The sequence below is a fragment of the Argentina silus genome, assembly GCF_951799395.1.
Source record: "Argentina silus genome assembly, chromosome: 15".
Classification (NCBI taxonomy): Eukaryota; Metazoa; Chordata; class Actinopteri; order Argentiniformes; family Argentinidae; genus Argentina; species Argentina silus.
In genome coordinates, this window is record NC_139669.1 from 9,205,115 (window position 1) to 9,221,839 (window position 16,725).

Here is a 16,725-nt window from a genome sequence, read left to right on the forward strand (position 1 = left end):
TAGGAAACAGTAATGTGTGTGGTTGATTGTATGTGCATCCCCCACTGGTCTGTAACCAGGGGAGGCAGGTGGAGTTACTGTAGAAATCACAACGAATGGTTTGATACCATTCCTAATTCCGTTCCATGCATTACAATGAGTCCGTCCTCCAATTTCTGCCTCCACCAGCCTCCCTTCTGTGCCTGGTTTCAGGTGATCTGTGTGTGTAGTCCTTCTTTGGACAACATGTTTAATACCATTCCCTCATTCCTTGTGTTTGACACCTTTCCTCAATCCATTCCATTCCATGCATTACAATAAGCCTGTCCTCTGATTTCTATCTCCACCAGCGTCCACTGTCTGTAACAGACCAGGAGCAGCTTCTGGAGGACAGGTGAGTGTGGTAAAGAGGGGGGGGGTATCATACCTTGTCTAAAAGTGTAGATGGTGTCACTGGCAGAAAGGTTGGTGGTGGTGACAAAGTTCTCCCTGTTCGACGCCTCCACCTCCACCCGCGTCGAGTGCTCCATGTTCCCATGGAAACCACTGACCTCGCCTGTGGGGAGGGTGATGTTGATGACATGCCCTTCACTGTCGTACCTGAGAGAGGGGACACACACGCGCACAGGCACAGGCACACACACACACACACACACACACACACACACACACACACTTACACCAGGGAGATGTCACAAGTGATTTATACATGTAATTATCCATCTGCAGTGATTCTGATGGAGACTACAGGCTGGTGGTACTGCTGATTAAGCCAGACAGGGGTGTGTGTGTGTGTGTGGTGTGTGTGTGTGTGTGTGTGTGTTTATGTGCATATGTGCATGTGTTTGTGTGTGTGTGTGTGTGTGTGTGTGTGTGTGTGTGTGTGTGTGTATGCGTGTGTGAGAGAGAGAGAGAGAGAGAGAGAGAACAAGAGAGAGAGAGATACACTGTACTACACATGACCTGAATGTCTAGGCTGCTACAGCTCATCAGTTTAGGACTGGGGTCTAAGTAGCAAAGCTAAGTACTATTATGCTACAACGCAGTAGCAGCTACCCAAAGTCAACCACTAGATGGCACTCACACAGTACACATCAGTACGTAACACACACTTGTATACACACTCAGAGCACACAAACTCATAGCACACACACTCTTATTGCTCAAACACATGCACACACATGCACTCTAAAAAAAATACACAATATATCCCCCATTTGTTGCAAACAAATCAGAATACGTCCATGAATTATTTCACTGTTACTCGTACCGTAAACAAAGCTTTTGAGATACAATACAGGGAATTGAATTCCATGGAAACCATTCTTTTCTGTAGATTACAGAAACACTAGACTAACAAAGATTGACCCTGAGAAAGAAATAGAGAGAAAGAAAAAGTCTGAAACAAAGAAAGAGAGGACGAGGAGAAAGGGAATAAGCCTCCGTACTCATAGACAGTGGTCCAGCCGTTCTCATCGCTCTTGGTTGCTAGGAGACCGCTGTTTCCGTGGTAAGCGATGTGGGCGACGTCGTGGCCTTGGGCGGACACCTTCCTGAGAGTCCCGCCGTTGCTAAGAGACAGCCAGTACACCTGTCCGCCAGGTAGTGCCAGCCAGAGTGGCATACCACGGGCATCCCTCCTCACCTGCAGCGTCTGCCCGTCCCGCCCTGCCACCCGCGACACGTACCCCTCCGCAGAGTACGAGAAGTTATACAGGAAGTGACCCGTGATCAAGTGTTTGGTGTATAGGTGAGAACCGTTCTAGAGGGGAGAGAGGAAGGAGCAGGTCATCCTTTAAAAGTCCCATGCCAGCCGGTTTACTTTCTTTAGCTTTTCTTGGAAAAAAATACTCAAAGAACGGAAGTACCGTGTGGTGACGTTAGTCATTTACAGAGATATATGGGAAAGCAACGTCAGATATAGCTAAGAGCAATTCTCAATACGATTTGTCGAAAGGTTGTTTGACTCAGTCGCAAAATGACTAATGTGGGCCTTTAAGAAAGGGGGAAAGCTGGCACAGAAAACATGCTATAATATGTTGAATATGTATTCATTTCATATCCATAACATCTGTAATGGATAACGTGACTGTGCTGGAGGCAGTAATCGGAGGACGGGGCTCACTGTAATGCATGGAATGAAATAAGAAAGTCCTCATTACTTTCCATGCATTACAATGAGCCCCGTCCTCCGATTTCTGCCTCCACCAGCCTCCCCTGTGGGTGGTGTACCTGGCTGAAAAGGTAGAGCTCCTGGTCTAGGGCAGAGCTGATCTCCAGTAGGCCGGATGGGCTGGGCTGGGGCTGGTTGGGGCTGACCGCCCGGATGCGGATGTTCCCCAGATCTGCGATGTACAGTGTTCCGTTGGGGGCCATGGCCAGAGAGGAGGGGGCTTTCAGCCGTGCGTCACGAGCATAGCCCCCATCACCTGCGCAACAGAGACAAACATGATCACACACCAATAACACACACTGTGTCTAAAACACACACACACACACACACACAGAAAAATGTATGCACTCACCGCAATGTAAGTCCCTTTGGATAAAAGCGTCAGGTAAATGGCATATATTATTATTATATTCCTCACACACACACAAACACAAACACACACCTTTCCTCACACAAACACCTGCTGATGTTGTTATCAGTTCAGCTCAGGACAGAGAATACCATGTCTTCTATCCCTCCTCTATGCTGGAAGTACGGACGTCTTGACGGTTAACTCTCTTATCAGATAGTGTGCTAGCTGGGAGAGCTAGCGTGTTTAGATGTCTGTGCCAGTGGGTCTGGGTTCTAGCATGGGTGAGCGTCTTCAAATGGTGCCAGCAGTGGATTTGGTTGTTCTTTTGATAAGCAGGTGCACACAGTAGGGTGGCAGTTTATCATTTGATGGCACAATTGGGTTTGGTTGTGTGTGTGTGTGTGTGTGTGTGTGTGTGTGTGTGTGTGTGTGTGTATATGTGTGGGTGCATGTGTGTTAGTGGGCGCGCGCGTGTGTGTTTATGTGTGTGTGTGTGTGTGTGTGTGTGTGTGTGTGTGTGTGTGTGTGTGCGCGCGCGTGCGCATTGGAACTGTGTGAATGACAGTGTGTGTGTTTGCAGAGAGAGGGGATGGGAGCTGAAAGCCTCTGAAGAAAGTAATCATCTGTTAACAGCATGACATGATGGGAAATATGCAAAATACCACTAGAGAAATTGGAATGGTTACACCCCATTGGCTCATGACATATGTGAGGCTCCTCTTCCATTTTTAAATTGAAAATAGACTCGTCTTATGGTATTGGAATTAAGTGATGAAATCATATCCTCTGAGATTTACAGTGAGAGCCTGGTATCATGTCAAAGAAGCCTCTTATTCAACCTTTGTGTATGATATAGAACCTGTATAAAGCTTTCTAAGGTGAGAGGACGCCTTCTCATTCAACACCTGACATTGGTTTGGATGTTTCTCATCAGCGAGACGTTGAAACGTAGCCAGCTGAAACATGACCCTTTCCTCTCCTTTTCTCTGTCTCTCGCTCTCTCTCTTTCTCCCTTCCGGAGCTCTCTCCCCCACCCCCTTTTTTCACCTCCTGACCCTCATCTCTCTCGCTGATAACCCACTGGGACAACAGAGTATGTGTGTGTGTGTGTGTTTGTGTGTGTGCTTGTGTGTGTGACTCACCAGAGAAGCAGTCACAGTTGGGGTCTATCTTGCAGTCACAGTCTGTGGGGGCTCCAGAGATGACAGAGATCCCTCCGTTGGTGGACACCTGCCGACCGAACAACAACAACAACAACAACACATTGCATACTTTTGCCAAACAGTGCTCAAACAGTCAATTGCATTTCAGAAAATATTGGAGTATTCATTGTGTATCAGTCAGCATATGGTTCACTCGCTTTAACCAAAGAGTAAAAACACAGCAGCGAGACTGAAGAGACTATAAATAATGCAAGGCTGATTATGTATCATTAAATAGTTAGTCGTATTCAGCTTGGTTGAATATTGTAGGAGCGCTGCCATAGCAGTCACTTAGGGACTCAGCAGTGACCTGTTGGATGCGGTTGATGCGTCTCTCGTCTGTCTCGGCGATGAACAGCGTCCCCTGGTGGGACAGGGCGATGGCCTTGGCAGCCTCCAGCGTGGCGCGCACCGCTGCCCGGCTCACCAGGTGGTGGTCAATGCCTGGCACCTGGCAGTGGATGGGTCGGCCCGCCACGATACGCACCTGAAGACCCTCAAACACCTAGGGTGGGGAGGGGAGGGAGAGAGAGGGGAAACACCCAATGATGTGTGTGTGTGTGTGTATGTATGTCTGTGTGTGTGTGTCCTTGCTGATGTGTTACTCTACCTGCAGTACAATGTTGTTGTCCAGGATGTAGAGGGAGTTATCCAGAGGGTTCATAGCCAGATCTGTGGGCCACTCGAGACGTACCTGCACGATGAAGACACACACACACACACACACACACACACACACACACACACACACACACACAAAGTGAATGCTTTATTTGGATCCACAATGAAACATTGTAGCACTAGACACAATCCACATGAGTCCATATGAGTAGGTGATACAAATAATACCTCCTTAATAACATAGCTCTACCCCCCACTGACCCTCCCACCCATGCAAAGGTCAGTGGTGAGTAGGGAACCTTCTAGTGTTTATACAGGACTCACACAGACATGCTTCTCCACCGCTCCAAATGTCAGCCAATAACTATGATCATCACCTTCTCAAATAACAGGCCTTCCTGCTAGGACCGTGGGTCTCACGGCTGGGGAGGGGGCACACACACACGCACGCGAGCATACACACACGCCTGCACAGACACACACACACACACACACACACACACACACACACACACACACACACACACACACACTAAGAGTTTACCCTGCATGTATACTAAATGCAGGGTTCTGTGGCTGAGAGTTGTGTTGAGTGATTGATGACTCTGGGAGAGAGATTGGTAAATAAATGGATCATGTTAAATTGCGAGTGACATGTCCAATTATAGGCTCTGTCAAATGAGAGAAGTGGTTTCACACTGAAATCCCATTATAGGAGAGACAGAGAAAGAGATTTATCAGAGCACACATGACAGTAACTTCATATCTGCTGCTCATCTAACATGAATAGAGATAATTGTCTTTACATTAGTTCTATATGAAACACACTGTTCATTTAAGTGTGCTGCAAGTCAACTGTGCATCGACGGTGATGATGGAAGCTAATGTTACTGCTGTATGGAAAATCTTAGCTAGTTTCAGCGGAGATTATTGTAAAGGTTACTCTCATAGTAAATCATCAAACACAAATAGACACCAAGTGGAGGAGGGGAAGCTGGTGGAGGTAGAAATTGGAAGATAGGCTCATTGTAACGCATGGAATGGAATGGGGAATGGTTCCACCAGCCTCCCCAGGAGTGGAGGATAGCTGGTGTTCGACATCTGTGTTTATCAGATGAACAGGACCAGGGGGCTCAGATAACCAGCAAACAAATGGGTTAAGGATGTTGGCTAAGTGTGTCCTCTAAAGAAACCCTAGAAACCCTGAGGGTATTAATCTGTGCACGCACGCACGCACGCACGCACACACGCACACGCGCGCACACACACACACACACACACACACACACACACACACACACACACACACACACACACACACACACACACACACACACACACACACACACACACACACACACACACACGTTTTTAGGGTCAGACACTCTTATCCATAGCTACTAAGTACATTTGTCTTAGTAAGTGAATCAACTATACATCACAGTCAAAACCTTCCATAATAATAATTACCACCGGCAGTGACAGTGCTAGAGAAGGGAAGAAAAAAAAGAAGAAAAAAAAAAGAAAATTCAGGTGCCGTATAACTTTATTCAGGTGGGTATGTTTGTAAAGGATTAGGAGGTGGAGAGGTCTAGGGAGGAGAAGCCCAGGTGTTTAATCTAAAGAGATGGGTCTTTAGTCTACAGCAGGAGACACAATATGGAGTGACTGCTCCTGACAGCGGTGGGGAAGCTCATTCCACGTCCTCATAGAGACGGCAGTGCCAAGCGGCCAGCCGGATTGGAAACAGTGAGTGATGGTGCTGGGGTTTGGGGCCTGACCACTGCATGCAGGCAGGGAGGGGCCTGTTCCCTTTACTTCCCTGATGGGAGCTGCCACTGGGAGCCAGTGAAGGGTGCAGAGAAGGAGGGGTGACATGGAAGAATATGGGGTGATTGAACACCAGACAGGCTGCAGTGTTCTGGATGAGCTGCAGAGCTGCACAAACACACACACACACACACACACACCCACACACACACACACACACACACACACACACTGAGACTAAATAACCCAGTGTAGCGTCTATGGTTTATATATTATTCATGCTCTAATAGCCCTGATGTCTCTCTGCTGTGTGATCTGAGGGGTCAGTGATCAGACCGTAGCAATGTGCTCTCTCTTGCCCTCCTCACAGGAGCACACACACACACACACACACACACACACACACACACACACACACACACACACACACACTCTCCCTGGCCCTCTCTGGCTCTCTCTCTCTGGGCCTCTCTAACTCTCTCTCTCTCTCTTTCTCAATTCAATTCAATTCAATTCAATTCAATCAGCTTTATTGGCATGAACAAACACGTTTCCATTGCCAAAGCATCAAAAACAATCATAAGATAAAGAGGTAAAAACAATCAGAAAGTAAAGACAAATATTAAAAGGCTAAAAGGGAAATAACACAAAACAAACATTAAACAGTTATGGTATACTGCAAAATTTATGGTCCACTGGCTGTCCTCAGGATGTGTCAACATTGAGTAAAAAAAAAAAGTAAAAAAGTCAAACATTTGCTAGGATTTCACATTTGGGTATTTCGCTCAGTAAACATAAACATAAAAGTTTTTCTGTATTTGTTTTTGTTATAAATTCTTTGTGAAAAAAAATCTCTCTTATATTACTCCATTGTTGGCATGAGGTTAGGAAATGTACCTCAGTTTCTACCCCCTCTCTCTCTCTCTCTCTCTCTCTCTCCTTCTCTCTCTCCCCCTCCCTCCTTCTGCCCCCCCCCCTCTCTCTCTAGCCCTCCTCCACACACAGAGGTGATGCATTTGATACCATTCCCATTCCATTCTATGCATAACAATGAGCCCGTCCTCCGATTTCTACCTCCACCAGCCTCTCCTGATACACACAGGGTGGGGGGATGACCCACACACACACTCCCCGCTCATATGGTAGCAGGAAGACTCTCCTCTCCACTCTCTCTCAACCCAAAGGTTACCTGGTTGATGTCCATGCGCGAATCACAGCTCAGGGGTTGGGTCGACATGAGACCGTTGGAGCCAATCATAGTCGAGAGGACGCCTGTCTCATCAATCTTCTTAATGGTGGTTCCGTCTACGAAGTAGACCACACCCCTTTTATCCACAGCAATGCCTGGAGAGGAAGAAAGAGAGAGAGAGAGAGAGATAGACAGAGACAGAGGAGGAAAGGCATCCAACTCAGTTAGACATTCAGCTCAGAACACGTCAGTCTTATCAAAGGCGCTGCACCATAAAAATGTAATTATATTTCCTTTCCGGAGCGCACAGAGGGGATTAAAACAATTCAACAAGAGGAAGAAGTTATTTGTCACATTAGATGCAGGAAGGGGTGTGGAGAAAACAGAGGGTTTGGGTTGCATTTCACTTGTCACATGTGGTTGTGTGTGTGTGTGTGTGTGTGTGTGTGTGTGTGTAGGTCCTGATATGTTTTTTTTATGCACTGCAGAGGGGAAGGGTTTTTCACCAAGACAGAGACAGAGCGAGCTGAGGACCAAGGCATCCTGTTCTGGGTGTAAAGGTCAGGGCAGGAGATGAATCATGTGTTTCGGAAGAGGAGCGGGGAGCGGGAAGCCGGGAGTGACCTTCATTCCTCATCTCCATACGGAGAATGGCCATATGAGTCAACACCATTCAGGCAATAGCACTCAGAGCCCCAGCCCTCACCCCACTCTCACAATACACACGCCCTTTACCGTGCACACTGTGAACAGTATATACCCCTAGTCCACAATACACATCGGGCCCCAATTTGCATGTGCACAAATGTGTCAAATTGGGACAGCGTCGGCCATCTTTACCGTAATATTTCTAGTAGATGCAGTGAAAAGTTTTGGAATACTGCGTCTAGCAAATGCATTTTCAGATTGTTTACAAAAAACGGATCGAATAATGACAGTTTTCTCAAAACCATTGTTCAAATCAAACTACAATAAAAATGCTGCAGAGTATTGTGAGTGGTAAGGTATTTTTTTGTCCTGCTCAGCACTATTTGCTGAATCAAACTGGGGCCCTCTCTCCACTATTCAGCCCCTATAAATGACCATAGACAAGTTTTACATCATTTACCTTATTTTCTCTTTATACATTATTTACTCTCTCTACATCCCTACAGTACCACAATAAACATGACATGATTCATGAATCAGCCCTACTACTAAACACAAGCAATAGCCTTCACTGTCTCAGGGGAGGCCGGTGGAGGAAGAAATCGGAGGATGGGCTCATTGTAATGCATGGAGTGGAAGGACGAATGGCGTTAAACCCGTTGTGATCTAATGCATTAAATGGAATGAGGATGGACATTACTCATTCCTTTCCATACATTACAATGAGCCTGTCCTCCGATTTCTACCTTTTACAGCCTCCCTTGATTCATATATGTTAGCCTTCATAACCCTAGCACAATACACATCCTATAACCACTCATAACAGAACATCCCCGTGTCCACCGCACCCGGGCTGCACCTGTGAATGCAATCACTTCTAGTCAACCTGAAAGTAAATCTCAGATCTGATGGAATTGAAACTGCAAACACATCGAGACATCTGTTTCATCGTTATGGTGACATCATTTCGATGAAATGCCAAGCCAGTTAGACATCATTCAGACGACAAAATACATCCTTATCGTTTTTCACCATCGTTGCTGATGCAGCTTCACTCTGCAGCGTCTGCACTAAGCTGTTTTTTGTCTTTAGTCCACGGTGGTGGAGGTAGAAACGTAGGCTTGATACTGTTCTTCCTTCCTTTTCCATGCATTACAATGAGCCTGTCGTCCGATTTCTACCTCCACCAGCCTCAACCTGCTTGAGATGAATACCATCATGTGGGCTGGTATCGACATCCAAATGGGTCATTATGTCAATGTCATTGATGAACCATTCAGTTAAACAACAAATGTATTCTAGAGAGACTACCTCAGACACTCTCCACATAATATTAAAGTGTATTCCATTCTAGCTGATCAGGTACTCTGAGAAACTCCAAACCTGTGTTTCTCCCTCAGTTTCCCTCTTCCTGTTCTCTTTTTGTTTCTCTCCTTTCTCTTCCTCTCTCTATCAGTCCAGACCCACCCGCCCGCCCCTCCCCCCCCCCGTGCAGCCCTGACACCGAGACACTCTCCTTCAGCAGAAGCCCTCTCCCTGAGCATGCTGCTCATCAATCCTGCAGAGGGAGAGGGGGGGGGAGGGAGGGAGGAGAGGAATGGAGAGTGACAGAAGGGAGGGGGAGAGGCAGGATAGGGTCACAGCATTTCCTCTGGAGGGCAGAAGGTGAAGTGCTGAACGTTCTCCCTTGCCCCTTTCTTCATGCCACTGACACAGATGGATTACAACCCACAAACCCAGAGCCTCACCTCCTCTCTCCATCCCCTCCTTCCCCTCTCGCCATCCTCTCCCTCATCTCCCTCCCCCCTCCATCCTCTCCCTCTCTCCATCATCTCCCTCCCCTCTCGCCATCCTTTCCCTCCTCTCCCTCTCTCTCCTCTCCATCCTCTCCTACTTGTGTATCAGTGGTGATCAGTGTCCTTGAACCCTTTACCAGTCACAAGGGGTCACTTTGTTCCGTTCCGTTCCTTCCTTCCTTCCATCCTTTTATCTCCCCCTCTCTCTCTCTCTCTCTCTCTTCCCCTCTCCCTCCCTGTCAGCTGCATTATGTATAGGCACGCCTGCCCCCACACAGCCAGCTAAGTCGCACACTTACAATCCCCCCCGCCCACCCCCCCACCGCCCCCTGTACCACTGCCCCCCACTCACCCCCCATCCTTCCTTTCTTGAATCACTTTTACCCTCATAACCCTGTCCCTGATCCTGCAGATCATAAATCCTGCATGCCGGCAGAGACACCCAGAACTCTTCCCTCCATGACCTCCCTTTTCTGTTGCTGTTTCCTCCTCCTTTACCTCCTCTCTCCATCCTCTTCTCTCCCTCCTCTCTCCCTCCCTTCTCTCTATTCATTCTCTTTCTCTGTCCCTTTCTATTCTCTATCTCTATAGTTTACTTCCTCCGCTGTCCCTGTACTCCCTCTCCTGTGTCTGCACTTTTAAACAGTGCCTATTATTCATAGTGTGTAGAAGTATCTCCACATCTCATATCCACACACGTAGCTGCCAGATGTCTATTGAAAACTCTGTGGGCATCTAACACATCTGAGGTGCCTTCATGGAGATGGCTCCATACCACATCCAAGAGTTTCTCTGCTCACCGTCGGCAAGATGACTCAACTTTTTAGTTTTTCCACTTCTTGAAAGACTCTAAAGATGAGCTGATAGCCTGACAGTAAAAGAGCAGAATTTTCCTGCTGAACGGGGGAAAAGTGTAGTGCAACGTTAGGGGAATTTACAGCCTGTGTTAGGGCCGGCGGTATTCACAAGACTTCAAAAAGATTTGTAGTTTCTGCCTCAGTGGCCCCCAGCGCTCTGACACTTCTGTTTAGCGCCTGGAAGACACACTGGAGGAGAGATAATTGAGATAAATCTATCTGGGGAACGGACATTTGACTAAAGTTGGGACTGGATTTTATCATCAAAGTGAAGAGAATTAAGACTGAGTCTGTTTGACCTTGGAGCAGAAGAGGAGAAGGGGGAGGAGGAGAGGACAAGGAGGAGGAGGAGGAGGAGGAGGAGGAGGATAGAGAAGTACTGCAATTCACATTCAGCTCAGAGACAAACGTTCACTGAGACCAGACTAGAGATATATACAGAGGTAGAAAGAGAGAGAGAGAGAGGTGTGCCAGAAAGAGAGAGAGAGAGAGGTGAGAGAGAGAGAGAGAAAGAGAGAGAGGGGGGAGCACTTAGGCCTCAGGACAACACTCAGACAATCTGGCCCAACCAAATTGAAACAAAACAAAAACAGACTACCTGACCACCGTGACTGACCAGAAAGGACATGCTGTGGACGCTCTGGCCACCGAGAAAGAGCTAGAAACAGAGCTACAGAGATATCCTGTAAGAGCAACATTCTTTCCCAAAATTACACCGCACTGCAATAACACTGACACACAAACAGACAAAGTAAAAATCCAATTCCTATTGGGGGGAAAAAATCACACAGATCCAAATTGGCAGCCAAATATGTGGCTTACTGCCGCAACTTTAGGGACAGCTTGTGGAACGCCAACCAGAAAGTGAACTAGTAGCCTACTAGTAGGAGTTGTTATTGTTACCACTGTTCAAATTGTAACTGTTATGTTACTGTTTTTGTTCATTCTATATCATCATTTCCCTTTCTGTTATTATAAATGTATACATTTATAATGAAGGAGCGAGAGAGAGAGAGAAGAGAGAGAGAGAGAGAAGAGAGAGAGAGAGAGAGAGAGACAAAAGGGACCTGATGAAGAATCAGTTAATACAGCCATTACACATATCATACCAACCACTCAAAGCCATGGTTTATTGTATCAAAATCGAATTAGATTTGATTAAAACCTTGGAGAGGGATCTTTCAGGGGGCCCCAGTGTTGATTAGGCAACACACGACACACAGTTGTCTGAAAGGAGCCAGCTAATGAACATCCGTCTGGCGTAGAGGCATGGGGAGATGAGAGATAGGGTGGAGAGGAGAGAGAGAGAGAGAGAGAGAGAGGAGGGGGAGTATTCTGTGAAATATAGAGGGAGACACATATGTGTTGTGGGTGGTGTGTGTGTGTGTGTGTGTGTGTGTGTGTGTGTGTGTGTGTGTGTGTGTGTGAAGTAAGAGCCCTGTTGGTAAGGTGTAATATCAGGATGTGGTGGTTGTCAGCGAGGTGTGCGCGTGTGTGAGTGGGTGTGCGTGCATGTGTGTTAGCATTTGCGTGCGTGTTTGTGTGTGTGTGTGCGTGTTTGTGTGTGTGTGTGTGTGTGTGTGTGTGTGTGTAGTGGAGTGTCTCTAACACTTGTGTTCTTAGGGAGGAGGAGGTGTAACCTCTACTGCTCTGTTGCTCAGTTTACCTCCTATTTTCACCTTTTTAAAAATGCGACTAAAACGCCACGTTTCCTCTACATCACACAGCAGATGGGACCAAAGAGTTACACAACTGACCGTATGCCAGATCCCTTCACCCATCCTCCTGAGGACTGGACATATTGTTGAGCCCCGGGGAGGCTGGTAGAGGTAGAAAATCGAAGGACAGGCTCATTGTAATGCATTGTAATAGGATACCATTCCTTATTCCGTTCCATGCATTACAATAAGCCCGTTCTCCGATTTCTACCTCCTCCAGCCTCCCCCTGGCTGAGCCACACAATACAGAATGGTTTCTGTTTCAATCAAAGCGACTTGTTTCTGGGGGGACAACACATGGAGTGCCTATTTAAACATATACACATTTCAGATATTTCAGCATGCACACACATGCACATGCACACACACACACATGCACACACATGCACGCAAGCACGCACGCACACACACAAAGACAAAAAAATGCACACATGCACACATGCACACACACAGACACACAGACACACACACACACACACACACACACACACACAGTATGCCTATGGTGGACGGATGGTAGCCTGCAGAGACAGTCAATCAGCCGACAGGACATCTTTCTTTTCTCCCAGTGGGGATAATCATAGGGGCTGATATATTATTACAGCATTTAGCAGGTGTTTAGATGGCTTCAAGAAAGCGTAAGCAATAATAGTGTTTAGAAAGCGTATAATAGTATTGGCCTGGAGCATGCTGTTAAATCAAAGGTTTCCCCCTGAGGTGAATAACCCCAGTCAGCAGAGTAAAGATGGCCCAGAACTGGCCCATGTGGCATCCGGATGTGGCCCACAAACTTTTGTTCCCCAGGCCAGAAGTGGACCAGCTCTGGCTGCCATTCCTGAGCCTTATCTTTGCCATGAAAAGGCCAGACTTTGGCCTGCATGTGGAGTCATATGTGCCACCACCAGATCAGATCACATCTGGCCCACAATTGTCTGCTGACTGGGAACTGTCTACCCTGTAAAGTTTCTGTGACTTTGACCAAGCTGTGAAAACCACTGGCTACAGTAGGTCTCACACTAAATGTGCGAAAGTTGTTAAGGTCAGAGCTAATGAACCCAGGCACGGAACACAGAGAGACACAAATATAAAATAATAGGGTATTTAATGATGGAATAGCAGGGAATGGGAGAAGGGTATAGCAGGGTGGAATGGCAAACGGCAGGCAGACAGGTAGGGCAGGCAGGCAGACAGACAGGGCAGGTGGGGCATGTAGGGCAGGTTAGGGAGGCAGGGCAGGTAGACTAGGCAGGCAGGGCAGGCGGGTAGTGCAGGCAGACAGGCTGACAGGAGTACAGGCAGACTGACAGGTGGACTGGCAGGCAGGTGGATAACCGGGTGGAGGTCCTGGAGCATAAAGAGATAATGATCAGAGTACAAAAACACTAGGACTTAAGAATCAATATGAGACTAAGCGGAACGAGACTAACTTGGAAACAACAAACAACAATCAGGTGAAGAGTGGATAGGAAGCCGGGGTTTAAATACAGCAAGGTGATGAGCAGACAAAGCTTGACAAAAGGTCTGGTGGACCAACATGTGATGTTAGACCATCACAAACAACATCTCAGAGTACAACTCTACAGTTCCTAGAACGACAGCTATATCATACAGACACATTCACACCTACTGTAGAACACACTGGTCCATTATTTCTTTTCTTTTCCGCTCGCTGCGTGTCTCTGTGTGTGTGTGTGTGTGTGTGTGGTTAAGTAGGGAGGTGATGAGATGGCATGGCAAGGCAAGGCATGGCAGTTAATCTCATTGTGTGAGTATGCAAATCAGAGGGAAGGAATCAGAGCTTCATTGTACCGTCTACTTCAACCCCAATCACTCTGGAGACCACACACACACACACACACACACACACACACACGCACGCACGCATGAGCACATGACTCTGATGACACCGAGGTCTGCCATGTGTGTGCAAATTCAGAACATAAACCTGCTCACTCAATCTCTCCTGTCTGACTGAGCTGTGCATCATACTAATGTACGTGCGTGTATGCGTGCATGTGTGTGTGTGTGTGCGTGTGTATGTGTGTGCGTTGGAAATCAGAAATAATCCCTACAGATAAGACATCTCCCTCACGTTCTCTGACAGTCACACAACTGAATCTTTAACAGCCAATCCATCACCACCAGTGAATATGTACATACGAAACAGTAGCATGAGTTTAGTACCTGGTGATGGGTGTGGGTCGTAATGGTTACTGATGTTCCAATAAAACACTTTTATGATCCACATGTGATAGTCCTGTGAATGCGAGGAAAACATCTATTTGCAGTAGATCTTTTGAATCATTTTGAATTCATGTTTTCTATTAATTATTAAAAAGCCCCACAGACGCACACTGTGTCAGTAATTAACATCTTTGTCGGAGACGATGACTCATCAAATTATCTCCTGCTGAAAGTTTGCTAACACATTGACCCCTTTTGATTAATTATTGATAGGTGCAGATTTAGCAATGTTAACTACCCCTAACTACAACTGCAAAAGTTAACACTAACAAAACTTGGATTTTAGAAAAAATGTGCAATACTTATGCTAATTTTCAATCGGATAAACATCCTTAGGAAAATATGCAGCCTGCCGTAATTGCCTTGTTGGATATCAAACGAGAGATCCAAAACAATCATAGAGGAAGCATACAAACTCAATTAAAAAAGCAATTCAAACGCTTCAGAGAAGAAAATAAATATCAAAGAGATATTTAGAGAGTGTTAAATCAGTATGTTGCGCTTTTAGTTCAGACACAAGTGGTAATATTATCTAACCAATGTGCTGTACGTAGCTACAAGTAGTGACTTCTAGAATTTTTCAGGAATGGAATGAGGAATGGTGCGTGTTTTGATTCCATTCCATGCATTACAATGAGCCTGTCCTCCGATTTCTACCTCCACCAGCCTCCCCTGAACTGGACATACTAGTTTTAAGCATTTGCTCAGGAGCTCTGGAAGGTTCCGGAGTTCTCAGAAGGATTAAAGCATGTAAGGCAGACCTATAAGGGTCTGTGTAGCTTAGGGGAAGGAGAGGGATGTCAAGGTAATGTGCTAGAGGATCGTTGGCTCTGTAAAAAGGCAGTGTCAGGTGCTAGCTCTGTTCATTGTCTTTCCTCCCCCTCTGACACCTTTCCCAGGTGTTACAGTTGCCCAGGTGTAAGAGCTTAGTGAACGTGTCTGCTGTCGCATGACTCAACAGGCTGTCATAGAGGGGGGAGAGAGGCACACAGGCAGGGACGATATGTCTGCTGAGCCCACCTCTATCTGTCTGCCTGCCTGCCTGCCTGCCTGCCTGCCTGCCTGCCTGCCTGCCTGCCTGCCTGCCTGCCTGCCTGCCTACAAACCAACACCCCCCCCCCCTAACCTCTCTGTCCAGGGGATCACTTGGAATAATGTAATTTATTCCTCTGTTACGGCGATCGCTCCACTCCTCCTTCTCAATTGTTCCCCTCCTCCCTGCAGTGGTTCACAGGTCAGCTGCCGGTGGTGGCCATCTCAGAACACGCCAACCTGACACACACCAACCTGACACCAGCAACAATTCTTGTTTACCCTGTAACCTCATTAGAATTAAAGCCAAGCAGGTAAACATACCAGGAGGCTTTATTCAAACATTATTCAAACATTCATCTGTCAATCACTCTCTCATAATCACTCTCCATATATCACACACACACACACACACACACACACACACACACACACACACAAACTATGGCATACGCACACACACGCACACACATGTCCACACACACACACACAATGACACAAAAAGAGCCTTTGGCCTTCAGCCTGAATCCCTTATTGACTCAGGGATTCATTGCACACCAGTGAGTTTTAGTCATCTCTCAGAAGATGCTCTTCGCATCCAGATTACAGAGAAGCTGACTGCAGCAGTCTATCAGTGGAGGCTGGTGGAGGTAGAAATCAGAGGACAGGCTCATTGTAAAGCATGGAATGGAATGAGGAATGGTATCAAACACACATCCCTCCACCAGCCTCCACTGCAATTGATACAGTAAATGGCACCAAACTAAACCAAACTAGCAGTAGACTCATACTCTCCTGTCCAGTTCAGCTCTGGACAAAAACTGGGTATCAAACTCAGGTCATCCGTATGCATGACCAAGGTTACATTAGCCCCCAGAGCTAAAGTCTGAACATAAGCACAGAGACTGACTAGAGCGTGCAGGTCTCAGGCCAAGGCTCCTCACCATGAAAACATTGTTCAGTGAACTGTCACCACAGACAGTGTGAGTATTAGGCTTGATTAATGTCAACGTCACAATAAGAAAACAAAGTGCTGAAGAAATGACATGACCTTGCGGGGCGTTTCTATCTCCGATTATCAAAGATTATGTGCTGTTGTTTGTCTGGTTCTGTGATGAATGCATGTGTATATCATTAATTTAAG

At 46.7% G+C, this 16,725-nt stretch overlaps 1 protein-coding gene across 1 annotated transcript in view; it reads right to left on the reverse strand.

The window, feature by feature from the left end:
* Nucleotides 1-16,725, reverse strand: part of LOC310816136 (teneurin-1-like) — a gene marked incomplete at its 5' end in the record, with an annotated part of 101,666 nt that overhangs the window by 11,363 nt on the left and 73,578 nt on the right. The window contains 7 exons of the mRNA XM_083686149.1: nt 407-579; nt 1,428-1,741; nt 2,212-2,408; nt 3,647-3,734; nt 4,017-4,211; nt 4,317-4,400; nt 7,287-7,441. Of these exons, the coding sequence (XP_083542275.1) occupies nt 407-579; nt 1,428-1,741; nt 2,212-2,408; nt 3,647-3,734; nt 4,017-4,211; nt 4,317-4,400; nt 7,287-7,441 (1,206 nt within the window). The remainder of the gene's footprint in view (nt 1-406; nt 580-1,427; nt 1,742-2,211; nt 2,409-3,646; nt 3,735-4,016; nt 4,212-4,316; nt 4,401-7,286; nt 7,442-16,725) is intronic.